At 35.8% G+C, this 26,635-nt stretch overlaps 3 protein-coding genes, 1 long non-coding RNA gene and 1 pseudogene across 6 annotated transcripts; 3 read left to right on the top strand and 2 right to left on the bottom strand.

The window, feature by feature from the left end:
- Nucleotides 1-565: 565 nt before the first annotated feature.
- Nucleotides 566-1,325, top strand: LOC121743633 (ras-related protein Rab2BV-like). Its single transcript, XM_042136964.1, has 2 exons — nucleotides 566-730; nucleotides 837-1,325. The coding sequence occupies exons 1-2, from the start codon at nucleotides 566-568 to the stop codon at nucleotides 1,323-1,325; spliced, it is 654 nt and encodes a 217-aa protein (XP_041992898.1).
- A 7,640-nt stretch (nucleotides 1,326-8,965) lies between these two features.
- Nucleotides 8,966-10,577, top strand: LOC121743601. Its single transcript, XR_006038304.1, has 2 exons — nucleotides 8,966-9,357; nucleotides 10,126-10,577. It is a non-coding gene; the product is annotated as an uncharacterized LOC121743601 (long non-coding RNA).
- Nucleotides 10,578-11,434: 857 nt separating this feature from the next.
- LOC121746018 lies at nucleotides 11,435-15,885 on the bottom strand (annotated as a pseudogene).
- Nucleotides 15,327-17,583, top strand: LOC121744349 (hsp70 nucleotide exchange factor FES1-like). Its single transcript, XM_042137870.1, is given in 7 exon segments — nucleotides 15,327-15,480; nucleotides 15,554-15,668; nucleotides 16,077-16,219; nucleotides 16,310-16,360; nucleotides 16,446-16,667; nucleotides 16,747-16,849; nucleotides 16,930-17,583. Coding segments are annotated over 5 exon segments (1,002 nt in total). The 5' UTR covers nucleotides 15,327-15,480; nucleotides 15,554-15,668; nucleotides 16,077-16,098; the 3' UTR covers nucleotides 17,435-17,583.
- An 800-nt stretch (nucleotides 17,584-18,383) lies between these two features.
- On the bottom strand, nucleotides 18,384-22,640 carry LOC121744348. Of its 3 annotated transcripts, XR_006038569.1 has the most exons (7): nucleotides 22,379-22,640; nucleotides 22,071-22,183; nucleotides 21,712-21,783; nucleotides 21,207-21,240; nucleotides 19,305-21,045; nucleotides 18,850-19,054; nucleotides 18,384-18,736 (listed from the first exon to the last, which is right to left on the bottom strand). XR_006038569.1 is itself a non-coding variant. In XM_042137869.1 (6 exons), the coding sequence occupies exons 2-6, from the start codon at nucleotides 22,172-22,174 to the stop codon at nucleotides 18,993-18,995; spliced, it is 2,013 nt and encodes a 670-aa protein (XP_041993803.1). In that variant the 5' UTR covers nucleotides 22,175-22,183; nucleotides 22,379-22,640; the 3' UTR covers nucleotides 18,743-18,992. The 3 variants fall into 3 exon arrangements, 1 of the variants encoding a protein (XP_041993803.1); XR_006038570.1 differs by having other exon boundaries at nucleotides 22,071-22,640; XM_042137869.1 differs by lacking the exon at nucleotides 18,384-18,736 and having other exon boundaries at nucleotides 18,743-19,054.
- Nucleotides 22,641-26,635: the final 3,995 nt, after the last annotated feature.

Below are 26,635 nucleotides of genomic sequence, written 5' to 3'. Positions count from 1 at the left end.
TAACATTACTTTAAATACTTTTTCTTTCTACATCTCTCTTACTTTATCAATTTTGCATTAAAATTCGTGCCAAATTCAAAGTGAATATTCTTTAGGGCCGGAGATAGTAGTAAAGGGACTCACCCAAGATAAATGCAAATATTCAAATCTTATCAAATAAACCCGAATTTTTATTAGTGACGAACCCAAGACTTTAAATCTTGCTTGCAAGAGTTTTGTATGTATGTTTAAATGAAAGTGTTTCTAGCTACCATACATAGGCCTCCGTTCATGCAAACAACAATGACCATTTAAATTCCTGTTATATCGCTTAATTCTGTTATTCATCTTAACAGCAAAAACACTTTTTTTTCTTTTTCATTTTTTTCTTATATTTTTATAATTTGAATTTAAACCACTAGGCCCAAATCAAGAATCAGTTTTGGTAATTTGGCAATGGTGAACCGTGCAATACTTTGTTGATTAGTGGTGAGTATGTATTTTTCTTAATTTCCTTAAAATCGATCGTTATGTTGAAGGATGAATCTTGATTTTAATTGTTTGATTTTAAGGGAAAAAGAAATCAATGGCGTATAAAGTAGATCACGAGTATGATTATTTGTTCAAGATCGTTTTAATTGGAGATTCAGGCGTTGGGAAATCCAATATTTTGTCAAGATTTACAAGGAATGAATTCTGTTTAGAGTCCAAATCCACAATAGGCGTTGAATTTGCAACGAGGACTCTCCAGGTAATTAATCTTACATTTAATCACAAATTTGAATTTCAGAAAAATTGATTTTGTTGTTTTAAGAAAATGTGTTAGGTTTAGAGTAATTATTTAAGAAAATGTGTAGGTGGAAGGGAAGACGGTGAAGGCGCAGATATGGGACACGGCAGGGCAGGAGCGATATCGCGCGATCACTAGCGCCTACTACCGCGGTGCAGTAGGGGCGCTCGTGGTTTACGACCTGACAAAGCGTCAGAGCTTTGAGAACGTGCACAGGTGGCTGCGGGAGCTCAGGGACCACGCGGACTCCAACATTGTGATCATGCTTGCTGGCAATAAGTCTGATCTAAACCACCTCCGCGTTGTAGCCGAGAATGACGCTCAGGTCTTCGCTGAGAAGGAAGGCCTTTCCTTCCTCGAGACATCCGCATTGGAAGCCCACAACGTTGAGAAGGCCTTCCAAACTATATTGTTGGATATTTATCAGATTATTAGCCGGAAGGCACTGGCGGCCCAAGATGGGGCCGCCTCGCTCCCCGGCCAGGGCACCACAATCAAAGTCGGGGAGCCTAACAACTCTCAGCAGCAGCAGAAAGCCTCATGTTGTTCTAGTTGATTTTTCCATTAATGCCACAAGGAATGCAAATTTTATTTTGTGAAGAGAATTGATTACCCAAAAAATTTGGTCGGTTGAATTAATTATGTAAACAAAATTTTATTTAACGATTTAAGCTTTCGTAGCTATTTTTGGTTTTGTGCTTATATATGTTAGACTATTATTGGTGATTCGGTTAGCTCGGGCAGTATATGAGATTCATAGTCAAAATGCGACAATGTTTTTCTGAGGCATTTTGTTGGCAGTTTGGAAGTTTAATTAATTTATTTACTAGTATGTACTCCATGTATATATAGTTGGTAAAATTTCCCTTTGGAACGAGTAGCTTTACATTATTTAGTTCTCAAATTTCAAATCTTTTTAAGATTAGCATTATAAGTTTTTTTTTTAAATCTATGTGAAAATATATTTGGATTCAATATTCGAAAGATATAAGCTTTTCCAAACCTTGGAAAGTTAGTATACTTATCAAATGAATTCAGCCTCATATTTATTATTAGACGCAAAATTAATTTCTAACTAATTAAGTTTAAATATTCATGAATCAATTGAATCCAAAGGAATCGACCACCATTTTAGCAAAATAGAATATCCCTCGAATAATCCATATTTATATTATTAGACGCAAAATTATTTTCTAACTAATTAAGTTTAAATATTCATGAATCAATTGAATCCAAAGGAATCGACCACCATTTTAGCAAAATAGAATATCCCTAGAATAATCCATATTTATATTATAGAGTGAACTACCTTAAAAGTCCCTAACGTTTCTAATTGTGACACTGCAGGCCCCTAACAAAAAAAAATATTGTCAGACAACCCTAACCTTAAACATAATCATATATCGTGTTTTTTGTGACTATATTACCCTTTAGCCCTAAAAGGGCATTTCAGTCCGTTCAGGGAACATGATTGACAGTTGTCTACCTGCATGTTGGTACTTTTAATGCGCCTGACACAAGTGATTGGGCATATTGTGCAGCCATTTCTCATAAATTATCATTGCAATTAACTTGTAGAATTGGTAACATTCTCTAGGGCTGGCAATTTTCGACACGACACGATAATCTGACACGAATCCGCATGAAATTATTGGGTTGGGGTCAAGTTTTATTGGATCCGTGTCCTTATCGGGTTGACCCATTAAGAACCTGATAATTTCGGGTTGGGTTCGGGTCGGGTTCGGGTCGGATACGGGTAACCCATTAAGAAATAATATTATTATTTTTATTATTATTTAAAAATATATATATTAATTTAATTTTTTAATTTCTTATAAATTAGGTTTAAATAGTATAAAATGAATTTTAATTGTGTAAATTAGGTTAAAATTAAGGTTTAATCGTGTAATATTAGGTTTTAATCGTGTAATATCGGGTTCGGGTTGTTATCGTGTCGTGTCAACCCATATTATATCGTGTCGATAACGGGTTCGTGTCGGGTGCGGGTCGTGTTCGGATTTGAAGATAGCAGGTCGGGTTCGTGTTCGGATTTACAGTTTCCTTAACAGGTCGGGTTCAGATTACGCCTTATTGGGTTGGGTCATTATCAGGTTGACCCGATAACGACCCAATCCGCACGATTTGCCAGCCCTAACATTCTCCCTTTTCAAATGCTTAATCGTATATTTATATGGAGTACTAATAATGTGTACATTCTTTGTAAGGTTCAATATGCTTCCGTCAGTTAGTTAGTTTTAGTTCTTGAATACTCCATGTCATAGTTTTTTAAAATTAAGTTATACTATTATAAATTAAAAATTTAGTGAAATTATAAACTAGTACTACAATATGTATCTAAATAAGTAGAAATATAAAAAATTGTATATCAAATTTGAAAACTAATCTTATACTCCATCCGTCCCACTACAACTGAGACGCTTCAATTCGGACGTTGTTTTGCAAAAATGATTAGAAATAATTAGAATAGAGAGACAGTAAAGTAAGTAAGAGAATAATGTATATACGACTTTCTTCTATATTATTCTCTCTTACTTTACTTTCTCTCCACTCTAACTATTTATTATCACCTTCGCAAAATAACAGCCGAAAAGAAACGCCTCACTTGTAGCGGGACAGAGGTATTTAACTAATCAAAGTCAGAATATTTTGAAAAAATAAGTTTTTACCCTAATATGATACAATAAACTCTTGATAAAAGAATAAATTAATTAAATCATAGAAAATTGAAGTTAAATGAAAAGTAATTATATCAGAAAAATAAAAGTGATACATTACGAGTATTATTTTGAAGCCGATATAGTAAATGCAAAAATCATTTTCTCTCTTCCACACCTTTACCACTCATAAATTCTACAATTTCATCATTCAAAATAGGGTACGATCAAATATGCTCTTTGTACCTGGCTATCTAAACTCTACAATTTCACTTTTGCGCCTTTATTTTTATAAGTATTAAGAAACACAAATAAGTCGCTCTACAATAATAGATTAAGCATCCCTTAATGACGTCGGCAGACTTGAAAAACAAAGAATGTACACTTATTATTTCTCTATTTCAAATGCTTAGATAGGGGAGATCTGAAGTGTAGGGGTACAGATTAAAGGTAAGTTGACTAAAATGCCCCTGAAGGAATTTGGGCATTTTGGTCTGAAAAATGGCTACAAATATACGATATGTGATTGTGTTTAAGATTAGGGTTGTCTGGAGATATTTTTTTTTGTTAGGGACCTGCAGTGTCATTACTGGAAACGTTAGTAACTTTTGAGGTAGCTCACTCTATATTATAAATCAAATCAAATCAAATCAAATAAAAACTCAAACGTCCGTTTAGCAATTAATTACAATGATAAAATTAAGGTTAATGGGAGTTAGAGAAGAAGCGACTCTTTTGGCGCCTAGGAACTTGGGCAAAAGGATGGTGCTCGGATTTTCTCTTTGCACCGGAGTTGTTAGAGGATGGCTTGAAGGTTGGCAGAGGCTGGGCAGGCTCAAAGTGTCTGAAATTGAATATTTAACTGTGATCTTCGAACTGGAAATGGGTCACAACCCTCATAGAAAAAAGGGAAGTATTGTCACATTGCTTTGCAAAATGCAGGTCGATCAAGTGTGTAAAATAAGCGGAGGAGTATTTCCATTAAGGATGTTCAAAGAAATAAATTTATGGGAATCCAAGTAAATACTGCTGATTAAAATCGTCTATTTCATCCATGTAGTGGGAACATCTAGAGTCCGTCGAAGGTACTCCAAAGAAAACGAATTAGTGCATGAAAATCCATGTAAGGATAATCATCGACTAGAACTGTTATACTGTGTGACCTAACATCATCAAGCTAAGTTCACATCTCAAATCTAACGTTTCTATAGGGTCTCGTGAAACGTGGTGGGGTCAATAATCTCTTTCAGATCTAATCGAGTGGCTTAGCCACAGTGAGGATCTATCTTGTGATATTCCTTTATAACATTGTTCCTTGTCTTCCTTTATCAATATTTGCCCCTCTTGTGCTCTCATGCACTGGGCGTCAGCTCTTCTTGTGTGAAAACTCGTGTCACTGCGGATCACGCTTTCGAGTTTAACTTTGTCTAGTATCGTCTCAGTTTGTTGCTCAGGACAGGATTTATGGTTCATTCTTCGTAATCTCATCTTAAACTACATTCTTCTGGGAAACTCTTATTTTCTCTAGATTCTTTCATTTCTTTGACTAGAAAATTTTATTTTTGCCATACTTTGTCGCAACTACCTCAAATTCCATTTCTTCAACTTTCGACTTGGTTGGTTGAACGTCTTAGAGTGTTGATCAAGTCGATTACTTGGAATGATCTAGTGAACAAGTCTAGATCTTGACTGAAGAAAGGTTTGGATCTCAGAGCAGGAAAGAAACTAAGGCTCTGATACCACTCTGTCACGACCGCACTTTAAAAGGATAGTGAAGGCGGTTAAATCGCGACTAATGAGGGATTAACGAAACGGGGAAAGAAAGGGGTAGTGTAGGGTTTTGTATACTAGAAATCACCTTTCGAGTGATTGAATACTGTAAAACTCTATATATTCTTTTCCAATAAATGCAACAGATTATTTTGGTCATAATGTTTTTATATTTTACATTTAATGGATGTTTATTGCATATTTAAATGTATAAGCGAACGTAACAAAGTCTAAGTCTATGTTTTAGTAGACCGGTTGTGGACGTCGTCCACTTTAAGGTAACACGTTCAGTTCTGAACAAAGAAAAATAAGAATTTCACAACCTAGATAGGTCTATACTACCTATCTTGAAAGGTTGCAATGTCAGTCCGAATATTTCTAAGCCTTATTAAAATAAGATGACGTTGGTATGGTATAGCACTGAATTGGATCTAAACGCCAAGACGAGTCTTTATGCTATCTACTGAAAGACGAGGTCTTGATAATTAATTTCTTAATCAATGTACGTTAGCATTGAGCATACAATATTGCTTATGTACTACTTTGACTTACCAATAAGTGCCGGTTTTTTGTAACCCAACGATCCTGGTATATTGGGTAGTGGCGATTAATATCTAGCGGTGCTAGGGTTGCTATTATATTGAATCGTGCGCGAGGTGGGTCTCTTTTGATAACATCCACAAGAGGAGCTCGAAACAAGGTTTTATTATTCGGAACCTAGCTAGTTGGAGTTTGATTACTCTATGAATAATAAATAAGAGTTTCTTGCTAAGTCCACTCTTGAGTTTATAATATGTTAATTAATTAAGTCCATAGCAGACACTGATTAATTAATGGATGTTTCAATCTTAAGCGCGGAAAATAAATTACACACAAATGGAAACTTGGAATACTTGTAATTTTGGATTTGGATGGGCAGTGCAATATTACTTATATAAAGACTGCTTGTAATATTCCATTATAAGCTTATATTAAATTATGGGTTCAATTAATTAGTAAAAAGCTAATTGGGGAGGCCATATCCAAATTCTTCCTTAAATCCCTGACTGGGCCCAATATGTGACTTAATATAAATAGGAGAATAAAAGAGACAGAAAATACACTTGTTTCTCTTCATAATTTTCGTCCCCCCTATTCCAAGTAGAGGGACGATTTTTGCTCTCCTTTCGTGAGTAGGATTCTGTCATCTTTATGTAAGTCCGAGTATTCTGGTGATATGTGCCCACACAAATACCACTTTACAGTCCGGGAAACCAGTCAGAAGATCTGCAGTTAAGTACTCAAGATCTTCACGTGGAGAAGACGCGAGCCATCTTCGATTCATAAGTGAATCAGCAAGGTAAGTTAGCTTACTTCGTAGCATGCATGTTTTTAAGTATTATTTATGCTGAAGCATGTTTAAATTCAAGTTATGAGTATAATACATGTGATAATTACTCGAATAGAGTTTATCTAAATAATCTGCTAAATAGATCAATTTTTATGTGATCCGTTAGAACGCACGCTTCCGCTGCCAACCCCTTCAATTGGTATCAGAGCCACACGTGCTCTTCCGCAAGGACATGCTCAAAGATCCCACCATTCTATTATTCAATTTAAATAAAAACATTTTCACAATATTAAAATGCATTAAAAATACCCGAAATACTATTACTAATTACTAAAAAATTAAAAATTACATAATTAAAATCCTAAAAATTAAAAATTTCATAATTAAAGTCTTAAAAATTAAAAATTACATAATTTAAATCCTAAAAATTAAAAATTACATATTGGCCGAATTTCGTCCAAATGGATGATGAATGTGTGTATTTATAAATTATTTTGGTATTATTTTTTTTTTAATTTCAAAAAAATATAAAAAATACGGTAATAAAACAGCTATATTTTTGGCAATCCGAATTTTTTTTTTTTATTTTTGGTATTATTTTCTATTTTTTTTTAAAAAGAAAAAAAATGTCAACGGCCAATAGAAACGCGCCATGTCGCCCTGCTCGCTGGCATGGACGTGTTCGATGTATCGAGCAGTGTCGTGCCAGCGGCAAAAGTGCAGCGGCAGACATGGGTGTCTTTGCCAGCGGATGGACGGACGTCACCACTGTGGATGCTCTGATTCTTCTTCAAGAGCAAATGATACGTGGCCTAACAGTAGAATAATATTCACGTAAATATAGGATGTTGCATGAGATGAGATAGTAAAAAGAATACCACTCCTATCTTATCAGTTCTCGCTAATTTTACTTTTTTGCTTAACATTAATTTTTTTTATTCTCATGCATTATTCTTATTATGTTGAGTACTATAATTACTTCTATATAACCTCTCATTTGTCATTTGACCGATGAAGTCACTCGATATATTATACTCCTTCCGTCCCCGATTAAGAGTCACACTTTGACCGGGCACGAGTTTTAAAAAATGTAAAGAAAAGTTGGTTGAAAAGGTTAGTGGAATGTGGAACCCACTTTTTATATTGGTTTTATAATTAAATGAGAGTCAAGTGAGTTAGTGGAATGTGAGACCTACTTACCATTTATGGTAAAAATGAAGTGTGACTCTTAATTGGGGACGGATCGAAATGGAAAAGTGTGACTCTTAATCGGGGACGGAGGGAGTAGTTAATATTAATTCTTCCAACAATAGATCGTGGTTTAAAAAAATCTTGTCCCTCAATATACTCTATTTTTTATTGTATTCTTTATAGAATATAGTATAAAATAAGTCAATATTTCATCTTTAAAAAATGACTAATTTGAGCTTCAAACAGTCAATAAGTCAATATTTATTTTTTTCAAAAAAGATTCAATATCTTTTTAGTTGTATTCTCCATTGTTACATGAGAAAACTTCGACAATAAAATGCAATTCGCTAATTTGATGGTGAAGAGTGGTGATTTTTTTATGTGTTTTTCATTTTTGTGAGTAATAAAAATAACTTTGTTTGAAATAATTAATGTTTTAATTTAAAAATTTTTGTACATATTTGAAACATTGATGAAACTTTTTGTATATATAATGTAATTGGAAGTAACGGTGTTAGCAATGACTTAACGGAATGTAATAATTTATAACAGTAATGTAACTTTTCATGTGAAATATGTAAACTTAATATTTTTTGTACTAAATTGAAACAAAGGTAAAACATTTTGTATGAAACATGTAATTACCCCACATTGATATTTTTGAAATAACATACAGAGGGATAACTAATCACATAGTAGTACAAAATGTTTCTAATTTGTTCCAAATTGGTAGTGTAAAAAAGTTTGAGGTTTACATATCCATAGTAGTACAAACGTTTTAACCACGTTTCAATTTAATATAGTTTGTCATATGAGTTTGGGCATCGTTAATTCATTATTGGTAGTATATTATTATTGACTATGCTTTATTTTATGTATACGGTTTTATATTTATAATTTAAGATTACTGAGTGTAAATAACTTTTTAAAATGTTGAAATTTATTATTTTGTAATATTTCAATCATTTTAATTACCATATAGTTTGAGGCGTAGAAAAACCATTGCAATAGGAATTTTTTGTAATTTCTGTTGAATGGTTATTTTCATATTGCTGTCATGGATTCTTATAGAATTTGGTTCAAGACATAAGCTGTCTGCTTCTCGAAATGGAAAGCAATTTCTTTCATGCGCCTTAGGCCTAGCTGTGAGGTGTTTTTTTTTGACACATTAGGTTAATTAAATCCACAATATCTAGGTTGAGCCTTTTCTAAGATTATACTATCATAATTCTCAGCTACCTGGAATCTTGATTTTGATACCCCAAGGCTTCTGTTTACAATCCTTTTTAGGAAATGTATTGCAAATAACATGCAACTCTTCGGTCTCTTTACTTCTTTACGAGTTTACTCAGTGAAATTATTGTGGTTAATTGTCTGCAGGCTTTGCTACATTTTATCTACTCCAACGAACTTCCTGATTTCACTGAAATTGTTGATTCTTTGCCTACTTCTTGTACGACCATGATGCAACATCTATTAGCTGATGCAGACCGCTTTGGTTTAGATAGATTGAAATTATTATGTGAAGAAGATTTAAGCACTGATACAGTGGCAACAACTCTTTCCCTGGCAGAGCAACATCACTGTGCACAACTCAAGTCAATATGTTTAAAACTTGGGAGGTGCGTGTAGTCCGTAGATCTGAACGGTGCAAATTTTCAGGTTATGTCAATTATAATTTTCCAGTCCGTTATCTGGAGACATTTTCTTGATGAAATTAGTCTTCTCCATCCGTGGTGGGTATTTTTGTTCTTCTGTGTGACCATCTTTGTTTTTTATCCAAAGAACTTGAAAAGGAAAATAGATAAGTAAAGTTTGTGATGTTGCACATAAGAATACTTTGAAATGTGACTTAGGTTCAATTAACCAGTAGTTATGTGAACATTAATTCTGAATTAGCTATTTTCTGCCACACATTTCAAGCTAGATGCAATTTGGCATTCAATCATAATAAGTTCTGACCAAACAAACTTCAAGACCATTTTACAAAGGGTTGATGAAGCTAAATTATGTATACAATAATGATTTTGTAGAAACATTTTGTGCAATGTGGAGTAATATTTTTCATGAGAACATTAATCATCATTTTCTTTGTATGTCCGATTTCAGTAATTTGCATGAACACATACTTAATATGGATGCTCAAAGGCCATGGCTCCAAGATTTGCTTTATTGCTTTTGCTTGCATGATTCATTTGCAGGGAAGTTGCCGGTGTTTGGGTCGATGCAGGTTGTATAAGATGTATATGTGGAGTTGATGCTTTTTTTCTGGGGTAGTGTTCTTTGATGTGTGGATAGCAGGACAAGTATTTTAAGTGGGCCAAATTAGTGAAAATATGAGAATCAACTCATTTCTGCAGAAACCTCATTAGTTCATATCCATTGTTCAGGAACAGCATCTCAAGGCAAGGCATCATTGAGGAGATGTCAAAATACACTGTACTATGTTACCTCCCCCCAAATTCCAAGAATGATGTTTCATATTGATTTAGCAGAGTATTAATGGCTTGGTTTACTGTTACAGTGGTGATGAAACTTGGAACAGAGCTGTCCCTCACTGTTGTTGGAGTTGCTGGAAACAGTGGCGTTGGCAGATGAGAAGCCAAATCTCGTATCAGGTAAGAAAAGGAGCAGCAGCAGCAGATGGCGTAGCAGAATCCGTGAATCCTAATGGCCGCCGGATGCGAAGAAGGGGCTAGCGCTGTGGATGCAAATTGAAGACATGGGAACTAAGGCTCGTTTATGTGTATAGTAGGCTATTTTTGTATTTGCATTACTCAATCTACTCTAATGATTGACAACTAAGCACAGTTTAATATTAGTGTGCTCGATTAGTCTGGTATTACCAATCTTCCTTGAACCTTGCACAAAGGGTATGATAAAAGTGACATTTGCGTACATTACTTGATATGGATCTTGATTATTCATGTGCACACATCAAGTAGCAAGCGATTATTGTGAAAAAACAAACAGAATAAAAAGATAGATATTCCTCAGACATTTTTCACGTGAAGAGAAGGGGGGTTGTTGGCAATAGGCCAGAGGAAAGCCCCCATGGCGAAATGCCGTTTCTGCATCAGATCTCCATGGGCAGGCAGCCCATACTCAGCTAGAAGGCGGTCCACCATCCACTCCGGCATTTCTTGGTACTCTCTTTTGCTGTATCTCGGATAATGCACTGGCATTTTGAACTCGTTGCTCTCCCTTCCTCTCGTCATTTTGTTGTATAACTAGTCGAGATGATTGAGATTTTCATGTACAAGAAGGTTGCCCCTTATATATGATCATCCCTCCAAATGCCCATGTCAACCTAATGATTTACCTTCTTCTGTTTTCTGTTAACACTTGCACAAGTTGCCTGTTTCTCTTTTCTTTTATTTCGTTATTAAATCTTCTCAAATGCTTAAGTAGCAAAAGTATTCATGCTCAACAATTGTTTTGACACACCAGATTGCTTTCAGCAGTAACAAATCAGTTTTTCACTACCCATTGAAACTGAGCTTTGCATGTGTCACATTCATATTATTTCTGCATGGTATACAAACAAAAATGTGTTATGGAGTGATAAGGCAGTAAGAACCAATGGATAAATAACTCAAAGATAAAGAACATAAAATAACTTTGTAAACAAGAACCAACAGAAATTGGAAATAAAATAGATAATAATCCTCCCACCGAGGCCTCGGTTTTCACCGCCTAATAGCTTTGATCTCTCTGGATACATTCTTCAAGCTCCCCTATGGAATATATAGGAGCGCAGTAGACAATAATCCCACCAAATTTGCTCTAATTAATTCAATTATTCAATCAATCCCTAATTTATTCAAATCCCATGAAATCCCAACTTTCTTAATTTAAAACTAAATCAAAGATAATGCAATAGGCCTAGAAATCAACAATCACTTGGATCCAATCACCATCATTTCCATTCCTAGTAATCGATATCAATTGCCTCCCGGATTAAAACATCCTTGTCCACAAGGCTGAGGGCCGAGATTCTCGTCCATCCCTGCTTCGAAGGTCTCATCCGCATCATCGTCGAGCACAATTACTTGGAGAGTTTTGGGTGGACAGCGATGCGTTGGGCTGTACTTGAGGCCGCATTGGAAACATGTGCCTGCAGCCCTATGTTAGTTGTATTCCTCCTGAGACATGTTTCTGAACCGGTGATTGGGACGCTGCCCTGAGGACAACGGGAACGATGAGGTTGAGTCTGAATGTGAGAAAGTGGAATTGGGGGTACCAGAGTTGGGCACGGCAGGTTGCTGGATGTTGGGGTGGCCGAGGGTGTGCCTGAGGGTGACTCAGACGCTGTATAGAGGAACGTTGAGTGGAGAAATTACCTAAGTCATTCTTAATCGGACAGGTTAGAGGAAAGTGGAATTGGGGGTACCAGAGTTTGGCCATCTTAATTGCATCTGAATAAGTTGTTGGATCACTTAACTGTAGCCGAATATGTGGTTTAAGCTTCGCTAAAAAGAAACCCAGGAATTGGTTGTCGGTAAAATCGGGCAGCTGGGCTAAGTGTGACTCAAATGCAGCAATGTAATCTGCCACAGACCCATCTTGTTTGGTAGCAGCTAAGGCTTCATAACTATCACAAGCCAAATCGTCGCCAAAGCGAAAGAGAAGTTCACGTGAAAACTCGTCCCAAGAGAGGGAAGGGAACCTATGACGGAGAATCTGAATCCAGGGGAGAGCTGGTCCAGATAAGGCAATGAGGGCAAGGTCCATACGACTGGCATCAGGCGTTTTATTGACCATGAAGTATTGGCCCGCCCGTGCAAGCCAACCTAGAGCATCTGTGCCATCAAATTAAGGTAGCGCCACCGCTTGTGTGAATCGGGTTGGAGGCGTCCGGATCAGAGACTGGATCTCGGGACATGTCTGGATGAGTCTCCGGTATAGTCTCCCCAATGCGAGGCCCACGGAGCTCGCGTAGAACAGGTTCGAGGCAGCGAAGAATTCTTTCATCAAGTGACGTATCTAAAGAGCGGACATGAGCAGCAAGTTCTGCCACTGCCTTCTCCAAACCGTTGACACGTGAGAGCATGTCATCCGAGCGTGATGCAGAGGAACGTGTATCAACCATTGTTCACCGCACCAAATTGTTATGGAGTGATAAGGCAGTAAGAACCAATGGATAAACAACTCAAAGATAAAGAACAGAAAATAACTCTCAAGCTTTTGTAAACAAGAACCAACAGAACTTGGAAATAAAATAGATAATAATCCTCTCACCGAGGCCTCAGTTTTCACCGCCTAATAGCTTTGATCTCTCTGGATACATTCTTCAAGCTCCCCTATGGAATATATAGGAGTGCAGTAGACAATAATCCCACCAAATTTGCTCTAATTAATTCAATTATTTAATCAATCCCTAATTTATTCAAATCCCATGAAATCCTAACTTTCTTAATTTAAAACTAAATCAAAGACAATGCAATAGGCCTAGAAATCAGCAATCACTTGGATCCAATCACCATCATTTCCATTCCTAGTAATCGATATAAAAATGAACATGCTGACCTAGATTTTCATTAAAGATGACAGACATGAAACTCAGCCTTTTGACGCGATATTGCTTTCCGCCCACCAACAGAGACAAAGTGCGATCCGTGCTTTCAAAAAAGAGAGGTTTGGCAAGCAAAATATAGACTCAGTCACCTGAACTGTTTTTTTCTGCTTTGGGCTCAGATCTTGGCCTCCAAACTTGCTGTTCTGACTTGTAGATGCATGATTAGATCCATTGCTTTCCCCATCTTGAGGTTTATCCACTACTTTGTTATGAGACTTGTGCAGTGTCTGCAAAGGCGGCTGCTTTCTCTCTGGTCGTGTCTTAACGCCATTTCTGTTAATAGGAGTATTCCTGTTAAAAGGTGCATTCCTGCTAATAGATGTTGTTGATGTAGATTGTTGCGTTGTTGAAGTTGATACAGATGCTCTCCTTTCTAACCATGAAAGATGCGGCCCCACCAAAACTAGAAAAAGAGAAGCTTGATTTTGATTTGGCGAGACAAGCATTTGACGAATCACTTGATCATTATTAATTGATCGCTGCTGACTGTCCTAGCTGTATTAGCGGGCTGCTCAAAGGGATCTTCAACCTAAAAGCAAAGGGGACAAAAAAAGGGAGGATGAGAATGATGATGTTTTAAATTCTGGATGCATCACACACTCTGCTACAGACATGTGATTGTGTGTTGTGTTTGAGAGAGGCAGAGAGAGATTACAAATAATGCATAGGTTTTAGGCAGCCATCTCATGTTAATGTTAATATCCTCCGCATGCCCCATATTATATATGGGTTGATACCTTGTGTAGAAAAAATATCAGAAAACTGAAGGTGCAAAGGGATGAAAACCCTGTCAAAACTTTTATGATTCAAACAGTGGGCAGTTCATGTTTGTTCTCTATAAGATGTTAAAACCAGAAATTGGAAACTTTACCAAATAATGGTGTATAATTAAAAAGCAAGTACTTTAAGAACCTTTGCAAGGAAGGAAAGGAAGAGCTCAGACAAAGAGCTCTAGACCTATCTGCCCAAATTTTTTTAATGTTTACAGCACAAGTATCTTCAATATTTTTTCTGCAACAGCTCGCACACCTTGAGGAAAGTAATTCAAGTATATGAGCGTCATTCATAATGATTCAAATTAATGAGTCCAAATCAGCAGCTGTAGGTGATATCATGTTTAGAAGCTATCATTCAAAGAGTAAAATGTGTTGAACAACTCATAAACAAAACCCTATTTAGTGCTACCTGTAAGGTCGTCAGACATATTCCTTGGGTATATTTCTACGAGAGGAGGTAATATAGCAGGCTCCAAAGTCTGTAAGATATGAGAAAATGGTTAAGATAACAAGATAAAAATGCGAGGTAATATTTGATTTTATAATAAAATGTGAGTAGGATTGAATTAGTGGAATATTGGTCCACTACCAAAAATGGTAAAAAGTAAAATGAAATATATTTTGTGGGAAAGATAGAAATAGGAAAATGGAACAAACTTTCAGGGCATATAAAAATAGGGTCGTCTAAAGAAACTCGGCATCACGCGTTACTATGAATCTATCGTATGCACAAAAAACACAAGAAATTATGTTTAATTCAAGAATAAGCACATGATATTCTTCAACCTCCCCTTCTGACTGTTGCCTATATTAACCTATACACATGAAAAAATAGGACCTAAAATAAAATATCCATCCTTCTTTCTTGGTTTGTAGCCTAAAAATTGAAACCTTTTATTTTAGTAAGTTTCTTCTCTCTAATGAGATTGAGACACATTTTTTTCTATTTTTCTCTTACTTTACTAATTTTGCATTAAAATCCATACAGTTTTAAAAATTTATATTTTTAGGGGACTGACTAAGTATATAATCAACCAATTGGAACTTTTTTCAAACAATTGTAAGACTGAATAACGATCGGCAATTTTTCAAATCTTTTTTTTAATATATTAAAACTATTATGTTTATGCACAAGTAAAATTTAAAAAAGACAAGATTTTGGGGCAGGTTGGGCTATGTTCTCTGAAAATAAAATGGGCCGTATTGGGCCAACCGGGCTTTGAGCCCATGGTTTTCTTTACTGATGGAGACATGGAGGACAGATGGGAGAGAAGCGAAAGAAGAGAGAGATCGAATTGAAGCATCCAATTTGTTTGAATTGATGGATGATTCCCCTTCTGGCGGCATGACGTTAGCAGAATGCCAGGATTTTATCCGGAAGAGCTTCCAAAGTAGTAGATTTCTTATGATTTTGTTATTTAGGGTTCCAATTTCTAAACTCACACTCACTTGTACATGTCGCAGATCCAACTGTCAAATTTCTGAAAGAGAATTAGGAGAAATCTGGATGCGGACCAATTTCATAAAGGCCGTTCATTGCCAAGGAAGATTAACTAGTCGATTCGCCAGAGGATTTGGGGTATCTCCATTTCTTTTATTTATTCGTATTATGAATATTTTGGGGGAAATACTATAGCCTTTGTTATTCTTATAAAAAAAATATACTGCTACTTCTTTGATAGAGCAAATAGATATAAATGGAAAACGTGATACATGTCAATACTCATGGCGTTAGACGTTAGTTTTAGCTAAGTGGCATGCTTTTATGTTACCTTGAATGGTTCATGGTTATGCATATAATTCAGAATTTAAGGTGCTTGATATTATCACTGATTCTTGATTCTCGCAATTTGAGCTATTTTCATATTTCCCCAATTCTTTTTAAACCTCTTTTTTTTTCCAATTTGTTGTCTGTTTTTAAAATTATTACTTGATTAGTTGATTGAAAGTATTGTTTCGATAGTGATTAATTTAATTTTGGATTTAGCGAGGAGGATAGAAGATGGTTTATGGAGGCGATGCAAGGGCAAACAATCGATGTTATAAAGCGAATGAAGGAGATTACACTTGTTATGAAGACCCCAGAGCAGGTTTTGGAGTCTCAGGGGGTGACTCCTCAAGATGTTGAAGGTGTTTATAGCTACAATTGACAATTTCAGTGTTCAAATTGTATTAGGTTCAATTCTGAATTCTTTTCAATTTTGTTGCTTGCTTGTGTAGATATGTTGGATGAACTACAAGAGCATGTGGAATCTATAGACAATGCTAATGGTTAGTTTTTAGCTATAATCATCTGTTTTATGAATTCTTTGATGCAAAGATACAGTTGATTTACTATGTTTTTGTTCTTGGATAGATCTTCACTCCATTGGTGGTCTTGCTCCTCTCCTTGACTACCTCCGGAACTCGCACCCTAATATTAGGGCGAAAGCGGCCGATGTTGTTAGCACGGTCGTGCAAAACAATCACAGGAGCCAACAGTTGGTAATGGAAGCGAATGGTATGGAGCCACTGCTTACAAACTTTACTTCTGATCCGGATGTTACGGTTCGTACGAAAGCACTTGGGGCAATCTCTTGTAAGCATTGTATCCTCTTGTTTGTTATGTGCATTGTACATTTGTGTGATCAAGAGATTTAACAGTTTTTTTTTTGCAGCTCTGATCAGGCATAACAAGTCTGGAATCGCTGATTTCCGGTTGGCTAATGGTTATGCCGCACTAAGAGACGCGGTAGGATCTGAGAGTGTCAGATTTCAACGGTATATTATTCAAACAATTTCAAGATCAGTGGTTTAGCCTAAAGTTGAGGCTGATTATATTTTGTGTAACTCTTGTGCAGGAAAGCCCTTAACTTGATCCATTACTTAGCGAGAATCGCTCAGACATTGGTGTCATATCCGAGCTTATTTCCTCGCATCATGATGCACCTTGCATCGAGTGAGGATTCTGATGTGCGTGAAGCTGCACTAAGGAGCCTTCTTGATCTAGCTCGGGACAGATCAGAGAAGCCTGATACCTGAAGTGAAGATGATGATAAACTGAAGTAGATCCTACAAGACAGGGTCAAAGGAATTAGTGAGATGTTTCTCGAGGACCTAGGAGCTGCGAAAGAGGAAAGGGAGCTCGTGGACTCTTTTTGGAAAGCCTGTCACAATGAGCCATCACCTCTTTTTGAGCAGGGTCTTCTATTCCTCCCCGGAGAAGACGCTTCTCCTCCAGATGTAGCGAGCCAGTATTTCCATCCGCATCTTAGAGCTTTTGCTGCAAACCGAAATCCGGATCCAAAACCAGAGAATGGGAAGAAGGAAGCACCATTGCTATTAGGCCCCGGACCATCAGCTTAAGGAATTGTGCCACCAGAATCATTATTTGTGGCTTGGTCCGAGATCTTGTGCTATATTTGTACTTTCCCTATTTTCAGAAAATACTAGCTTTTTTTCTCAATCAGCAACAGTTGATTGTTTGCATCAATATATTTCTAATTTATTTATCATTCTGATAGTGTCACCCAACCTTGTGTAAGACAGTTTGATGAGTTGGGTTGATCGGTTTTAAACAATTGGCATGCTAGAATAACACCATTAAATTCTCAAGCATCTACAACATAAGATTTATACAGAAAGAAGTGGACGTAAAAAATATGCCAGAAACAAAAAAAATGATTAGCATATGTAATTGCTACCATAAGCTCGAAACTCCAAATAATGTCAACAATTTATGAGTTTTGGCAATTAACATACTCCTTTAGCATGTGATTTTTATTATCACATAGTACACCAAGAACTTTACATCATCAATGATGCTGAAAGCAAGAAAAACATTATAATTTCCGACGAGGAGAAGTGAGAAATCATCAAGCGACATTCATGTCAAGGAGCTCTATCGAAGGGTTTTGTGTCGTTATAACAAGTACTCCACACAGCTTCAATCGCCTCCTTTGCTGCTACTTCGGAGCAGTTTGGGTTTGCAGTTAACGACTGCATCGCTCTTCGCTTCACACATTCCTATAAGCCAAAAACACGTATTATATCAATAATTCAGAAAACATAATGGCCATATATAGTGAAGATGAAACTCACAGGCTCATGACCCCTCATCTTTACATAACCACGGAGAAGCTCATATTTATAATGGCAGTTTCCACTCAGATGATTAGCTCGAATCTGCTCCAACAAATTCAAATTCAAATTCAAATTCAAATTCAAATAATGACAAAGCAATTCCTAATCAAGTTTGTTTAAAAGTGAATGATTAACAGTATTTTGCATATCACAATTAATAAATCCAAAAAAATATATCATGATGCAAGTTCAATAATGAATCAAAATGGCTAAAACCATTTCCTGTTACAAGTTACATCAAAGCTCCATCAAATTTACAAGGTACAACTGAATCAAGTTACAAGGTACAACCGAATCGATTTCCTGTTAGATCAGACGGCCATAGTGTGTACTGAAAAAGGCTAAAGCTAACACAATCAATTAACCAAATGGAACATGCTTTCAGGCAAATCTAAATGTAAAAATCTACAAATAACTAGTACTGCAATACACAAATGTCTGAATTCTGATCGTTCTACCATGGTTCTTGCATCCTAACAAACTCCCAGGATTGTAACTTCACAGCTTCCATAGTAGACCCTGGTCCTGCAAATGATCACAAACTTTACTTTCCATTTGACATTTTATGTATGATTCTGCTGGCACTATCTTCAATACACAAGCCCTTAAAAATGAAGAACGCGGCCTGTTATATATACCATGATTTGACAAGGAAATGAAAATGAAAGCAGCAACTTGGGCATCTGGCTAGTCATTTGATTACTTTGATGTCATGATATGTATGCCCTGGTATCCTCATGGGTAGACGAGACAATTTTGTGACTGACAGACTTGTAAAGGCCTACAACTCAAGCGCATTCTTCCACATTTCAGAGAACTTGGACACCACAGAGTCCGAAAATTCTGCAGCAAAAATCATAGAGTACAGGATCAAGAACCACTAAGGCCAATTGAACAAGTAGATTTTCTTACTCGAGATAAAAGCAAGAAAAACAAGACAAATAATAATAACATAGTTGATGAGGAAAAGGGCTGTCAAATGTACATAGAAATCCAACGACACGCTCCTTTGCAGAGAGTTAAATCAATATAATATAAAGATGACACCAAACATTATTTTTTAATGACGCTGAAATGGCTGAAAGAAAATTACCTTCAGTATCTTCAAGGACTGGAGTACGGCTACGTAGATATAATCTATCATCTTTGTACAGTTCTATACCTTCGGTATTGGCTAGTGTGTCCAGCATGTAACCCACAAAATGATAGGCAGCAATACTAGTAGCATCACATGCTTCTTGGAGCTCAAGGTATCCATTAACTGACTTGCTCTGCTGATCAACAATATCTGTTTCTTCTACTTTGATGTCAGAAAATCCATTGTTAGTTGTTCCTGGAGAGCAACTTGTAGCTTCTTCATATTTATATTCAATGTGGCTTGATTTTCTGGCAGGAGAGGGAGACAGAAAAGACATACGAGGTTTAGTTGTCACTTTCGTGGAATCAGAGCAAGCAGGTTTTGATTCCTCAGCTTTACATTCCGATGGAAACTCTTTCCCCAAGCATTGACTATTGGGAGACGGGGGTAAGCATTTATTTCTTTTACTTCTGTGAACAGGTAAATTGAACTCTTCTGGGTTTGTCTCCCCAATACTTTCTGTTTGGTCATATGAACTACAAGAATGAAATTCAAAATGCTGCGAATCATCCTCCATTTGCGGATCATCATAAATAACGCAACGAGAATCGCTTCCATGGAAATCCTCCATGTATGCACGAGCAAATTCTTCATCAAATTCATGTTCTGGAAGCAAGTTCGCTACAACTTCTTTGGCTTGAGCACTGATATTTAGGAGAAGTTGCACCTCCTTTTCTATTTCCTCTTTCATCAACTCTTTGGAAGATGATAAAACTTTAGAGGAACTCTTTTTGGAAGACCTAAGTTGAGGTCTATTATTGATTATGTCAAGAGATTCTATCAAATACCCAGGGATATTCTCCATATCACTGCACTCATAAAGGTAATCAAACAATATATTCTGTATTGACATATGCACTCTAAACGAATTCAACTTAGGAGCCAACAAAGGCTGCACTTTACTCATCAGCACTTTTCTCGATTCAAGTAAGCTGTGAAATCCCTTGGATGAGTTTACTACATCCTTTGGTTCGTTTAATACGTGAATAGCTTTAGCTATATCTTTATGCAATGCTACCATCTCTGGTGAAAATCTCCCGAAGTCTCCTATAACTGGACGGTTCATTATTAGCTTCAAAGTTAAGCTTGCAACTCCAAGTGCCCCAACCAATTCCTCAGGAGGTTCATCTACTCCACCAATGTTTGATACCATCTTTGTGAACTCTCTCCTCACCACTTTGGCCAAGTGATCCCTAGTGTATGTACGTCGTATGACAGGACAAGGGATGTGTCCTTTGATACCTTTCAGCTTCCTAACCATTGCATATAGTGCTCTAGAAGGGAAATGCTCTAGCTCGTCAAGTACCTTGAATGCAGCTACACAATAGGATTCCGCAGTGAAGTGCATGGTCATATTACACCGAAAATTAGTCAGGTCTTTTAATAGTAGTGAGCATCTTTTCAGCTTTGATCTGGAAATGTCATTTTTGTCAGCAATAACCTTCGGAAGCAATTCTTTGATTGTATTCATCACACCCCAATTTGTCTTATCAAATATATCCAGTCCCTCAGTAAGTATGCTGACAAAGGAACATAAGCCTTTATTAGTCATAGCCTCCAAGAGGAAAGATACCTCTTGAAAACCATCACTTGAATTAAGTACTATTACACCATCTCGGTCACAAATAGGATCCTCTTGGCTGTTAGGAGTTCCAAAAGCCTTCTCGATACAAGTCCTGATGTCTTCAAAGCCCCCCTAAAATTAAGGTGAAAAACTACTTATGATATCAGCTAAAAACAACCTCAATATGCAACAAGGCAACCATAGCAACAAAAAGTCAACCAATTTATTTTAATTTTTTCTCCCACATACTATAAAAGCTTACTAGTCGCTTTATAGAGCAGCAGGATACTTACATCATCTTTTCTAAGGAAAGATTCAGGCAATATCCTGCAAGTGCAAAGACAACACAAGAAGTAAGTAAACACTGCATTTATTGTCACTGAGTCAAACAAAAAGTTTTGAGGATGCAACCAGCTCAGTCCTAAATGAATAAGAGCTTAGTTCGCCACAGATATTCAATATCAACACTAAATCCAAAGTTCCTACATCTACAATGAGCTCATGGCCTTGCCGGAATCAAATTGAACTAAAAACAGAAGATCTTTTCATCCTTTTAGTCAGCTGAATCTACCACACTTACAGGAAAAAGGAAAAAACAGAGACTTGCTCAGATGACCATAACTGTTTTAACCTCAATAATACCAACAACACAATTTAGTATTTTCCTTTCAAAATTATGTATGTTATTGATTTTAATAGGATAAACACAGTATATCACGAACAATCATATCCTGATTGAAAATATTGTGTATGCTTTAGTAAGAGCATAAGAACACAAATAAGCGCACTTTTACATACATATCATTGGGAGGCAGTAATTTGTCAATCCTCTTTTGCTCCGATTTGGACAAGGGTAGATCCATCAACCACCTGCCAAAAATAGAGTTAGGGGATGTTCGGTGTGTAAGATTGTATCCTGAGATTAAATATATAGTGTGTTTGGTTCATAGGATTCAATCCCACAATTCAATCCTAGATGGATAATCATGAGATAATTAGTCATAGCTAACCTCCTAGTCCTATTAATAAAATAATCTCACAACATAATCCAAGATTATATTTTGGTATTATTTTATCTAAGAAACCGAACACCACCTTAAGAAATTAATTTAGTAATCAAAAGAAAATAGAAAGTTACTCCTAGAAGATTGAGGTACCTGCGATTGAGCCTCATTGCAGCCTCATGCCACCCAACTTGATCTACTTGTACTCTCACATCTTCATTATACCATTCCAGATCTCCCAAAAAATCCTCAGCCATTGTATCCAACTGTTGAGCAATTTCGACAAAATCACAAGAGTAATGAAATCAGGTCAAAGCATCAGGGAATTGTTTTCTCTCGTGGGGATACCAGCAAAAAACAGATGCAGTAGCAGATTATAACAATCAACAATTTTAATTTCTCTTTAAATTAGTAATTTAGAGAAACAGAAATATGATATCCTTTGTTTTACTATTCAATACCGAGAGAGGGGGATTAGGTGCTGAAAAGCAGTGGCGCGGCAGGAGGAATCACGCCGCGAGGATCGATTGGCAGCGCCGCAGCGGGATAGCGATCGGCAACCGCGGATGGTGGCAGTCCTTGAGCCGAGAGAGAGATGGAGAATGAGATGCTGATATATATAAATAGAATCGGAAACTCTGTGAGTTTGAGATATGACGGAGAGAAGAAGGGAAGGAAATAGACAGAGATACGATAGGGTTTAGCGGTCCAAGATTTTTACGAGTGAACATACAAATGATTTTTTGAAGAGAAATTTAGGAAAAAGAGGTTAAATTCGCTGGTCTTTCGTAATTAGGGATTCAATTCGCTGATCTTTCGTAATTTAGGATCGAGGCATGCGTATTCTCCAGAATAAGGGATTTGTGATATTTTATCTTATTTATGTTCTTTTTTAATATTATTTCCCTCTAACCCTTATCAATTGCCTAAATTACCCCTCCAGGATTCTTTGTCTAATTATTAGTAGTATATTTTTGGAATTGAAAATAAAACTTGGGATTTATGATATAGGTTTCCATCGTCGTGTATAGTCGTATTTCATTTCGTTAAATCCATTAAATTTACTAATGTAGTGAAAATTTGAGGTAGGCTATACAAGAAATATAAATTTTGATTCGTGCAGTTCAAGAAAAAAGATCCCAAAAATTTGGGAGAGATGAAACGGGCAGAGTGAGGAAAAGAGGAGATGAAACGGCGCTGAAACTTTTATGAAATAGAATTTAGGTTGCTGAAATTTTTATGAAGTAGAATTTAGGTAAAAATTTGAAGGGATAATTTAGGCAATTGATAAATGGTTAGAGAGAAATAATATTAAAAAGAACATAAATAAAATAAAATATCACAAATCTCTTATTCTGGAGAATACACATGCTTCGATCCTAAATTACGAAAGGCCAGCGAATTGAATCTCTAATTACGAAAGGTCAGCGAATTTAACCTCTTGTTCCGAAATTTCTCTTTTTTGAAATAGACGGAGTATTTCGTATTTTAGGTAATTTGGTTGGGTCATGTTTTTTATATTTTGGGAAATAATATTATTGTGTTTATATCCTTCATACATCCAAAAATTAGAAAATACACTATATAATCAAGCCTCTGAATATTAGAATTCGATCATGTATCTAAATATTTATTTATCTTTTGTGCCAAAAATTTAAAACATCCCAATTAGTACATAATGACAATATTAATTTCAAGATATAATTTCGGTCCATCGATAAAGTTGAAGTTTTAATTTTTAGTACTAGTGTTAAAGTATATCGATTTAAAATAAAAATAAAAATTGCGGATTGTATGGATACAAGTGAGTTTTATTTCACAATTTTTAAACCAATAGGAGTGTAAAAATTTTGAACATAAGTAATACGATTAGTTTGGACACCACTAAAAGAAAACTGTTCGAAGTGAATTTTATTTTTTTTCGCTAAATTCTAATTACAAAAATATGTAATTGCAAGGATGTTAATCAATAATTAGTTGGTTCGTTTTAGTAGTAATTGTAATATTGTTGTTGTTGACAGTTATAAACAACAGATGGTAGATCATTATTCTAAAGCAAACATGTATAGATGACCTTACATTAATATATTTTGTTTTATTATTTTTTATCCATTATGTCTTTATACTGATGCATTTGGTCTTATTAATTAAGTCCTTTTATAAAAAAAATTTAATTCCTTATACTATAGCATTTATTTTGAGAGGTTTTTATATTTATATTTTTAATTTGGTTGAATATTTTATTTAATGTACTTTTGAATTTAATTAATTTCTTTTTTTAATATAGTTTTTCATATTTAATATGAAATTAATGCAGTTGCAAAATCAACTACAAAACTATTGGAAAATGAAAAATTATTAATATTGCCCTTTATCAACTTATAAATCTATCATTTTTCAATAATTTTTGAATTGATATTATAACTGAATTAATATAAATATAAATAAGAAAAATAAATTTAATTAACAAACAAAATTAACTAAAGTCTAAAATTCATTGAATAAATATTCAACCAAAGAATCTCCTAAATCAAAATGTATTAGTATAATGAACTAATGAAACAAAAGACAGTAAAAACGTCTAATGAAACAAAGTCACTTGACACACGTACTTAATAAACTAAAAAAATGCTATCAGAGCCTAATTAAATGAATTTTTTAATACAAAAACCTCTAAATATGTTTTGTCTTAATAATTATTACGAACAATATTATCCAAATCATGTGCCTCTAAGGATTCATAGGTGGGAAGATGTATAGGGGATGAAAATAGGCATAAAGACTACATCCTTCGACCATGCTAAAAACTTCTTAACATATTAATGTTTTTTTAGACTCACCACCCCTACAAATGATCATTAGGAGTTAACTAAAATTATACCTTATTAAAAAATTTCCACATCTCAAATAAAAATAAAGAAAAATATTATTCCCTCCGTCCCTTAAAATTTGTCATATTTTTCCGTTACCATCCGTTCCACATATTCTACTAAATCATTCAGACTTACATTTTATTATAAAATTAATATATAAAAGTGGGATCCACTCTACACTAACTTTTTTAACTTACAAAGCATGACAAAATTTAACGGGCGGAGGGAGTATTCCCTGTGTCCTTTAGGACACTCACAATGGTGGTCTTAAATCGGAGCTCATCTCAGAGTCTATCTCCATTTTATTCTGTTACGTCAGACAACCCATCTTAGAGTCTATATCCCTGCAATAAGAGCTCATCACAGAACCTATGTCAGGGCTCATCTCATTTCCACATCTATCACTATTTTATATTTTCCCTTTAACTGTTAGTGTGAAATAAAACGATATAAAATAACAAGAAAAATAATTAAAGCCAACTCAATAAAAAATAAATTTCATTAAAAAGAACTAGTTTTCCATTTAATTAGGGATCCCAATTTTTTTGTGGCTCCTGATCAATAGGGATCCATCGCCAAATTTGGCGACTAGTTTTCCATTTAATTAGGATTTAAATAAACTCAAACTAGGAGTTCAATTGAATTCTAATGGAAAGAACTAAATTCTAATTAATAGCTAATTAGTCCCTAATGTAAGCTACTAAATGCGGACGTTTATATGGAAAGAAGTTTAGTATAGTATTTGTGATTAAGCTAAAGAGTAAGATTATGATTTACGAAACATGAAGAACAATGATATTCATTAGAACGAGCTCTTCCACGAGTCCAACAACAAATCTCAAACTTTTTTCTCAAATATTTGATCCCAACTAACCTCAATTTGCATTAACATTCGAACACCTTTAAATGCCCTTTAATTGTTCAAAGAACATTCCAATCGGATTCAGCAGGAAAAAAATGCCCAGATATTCCACCCGGCCGGGTGGATACATGCCAAATATTACACCCGGTCGGGTCATCCAAATGACAAAGGAAGAGTCCAGCAACATTCACCCGGTCGGGTGGGTTTTTGCGTTGAAATATTCCACCCGGTCGGGTCGCAATTTTTGTTCATGGACGGTCCAGTAAGTTTCACCCGGTCGGGTGAATTGTCAGTTCATTAATCCCACCCGGCCGGGTCGTTGTGTTTGTTAAGGATGGGTCCAGTGAGATTCACCCGACCGGGTGAATTTCAAGTAAATTAATGCCACCCGACTGGTTCCGACTCGGCGAGCCCTAATTATAAATCAGGTACACCCGGCCCTTTTCTCTCTCTTCTCACCCGGCGCATGCCCCCTCCTCTCTTCCTCTTCAATTTTTTTCGACCAAAACACACACAAATTCACTCCTAATCTCACACACCCACCTCAAATTCACACACCCATCTCAAATTATCACTTGTTTGAGTGTTTTGGTCCGATTAATTTGTGCATTTGGTGGATTTCACTCAAGAGCTCAAGAGATAGCCCTAATTTTCGAATTCTCTCACTCTAAGCAACAAAGGTATGTTCTTCACCTCTAATTTTCTCTATCCATGGATATAGAGTTGTATTTTGTGATGGGTAGGAAGGTTATAGCTTATGCAAGTTGAATTGATGAGAGTTGTGTGCTTGACTTGTAACATTGTATGAGCTATAGTATGAATTGTTGCTAAAGTGCTATTGCTTGCAAGATTGATGTTGATGGAATTGTTGTTTGAGCACTTACTCTATAATGGGGGTTTATATTGATGATTTTGTGAGTTTTAGGGATTGAGTCTATCTCCCTCATTGTGTGATATTTGTTTTAGGGATTGAGTCTATCTCC

Source organism: Salvia splendens, chromosome 8 (genome assembly GCF_004379255.2).
Source record: "Salvia splendens isolate huo1 chromosome 8, SspV2, whole genome shotgun sequence".
NCBI classification, from domain to species: Eukaryota; Viridiplantae; Streptophyta; class Magnoliopsida; order Lamiales; family Lamiaceae; genus Salvia; species Salvia splendens.
The sequence above is the reverse complement of the archived record's forward strand: the minus strand, read 5'-3'. Positions and strand labels throughout refer to the sequence as shown.

Coding starts and splice junctions, on each gene's coding strand:
- LOC121743633 (XM_042136964.1), top strand. CDS start 566: ATGGCGTATAAAGTAGATCACGAGTATGATTATTTGTTCAAGATCGTT. Junction 731..836: donor TTGCAACGAGGACTCTCCAG/GTAATTAATCTT, acceptor GAAAATGTGTAG/GTGGAAGGGAAGACGGTGAA.
- LOC121744348 (XM_042137869.1), bottom strand. CDS start 22,174: ATGGCTGAGGATTTTTTGGGAGATCTGGAATGGTATAATGAAGATGTG. Junction 21,046..21,206: donor CTTTCCTTAGAAAAGATGAT/GTAAGTATCCTG, acceptor CCTTAATTTTAG/GGGGGCTTTGAAGACATCAG. Junction 19,055..19,304: donor AGTCCTTGAAGATACTGAAG/GTAATTTTCTTT, acceptor TTTTTGCTGCAG/AATTTTCGGACTCTGTGGTG.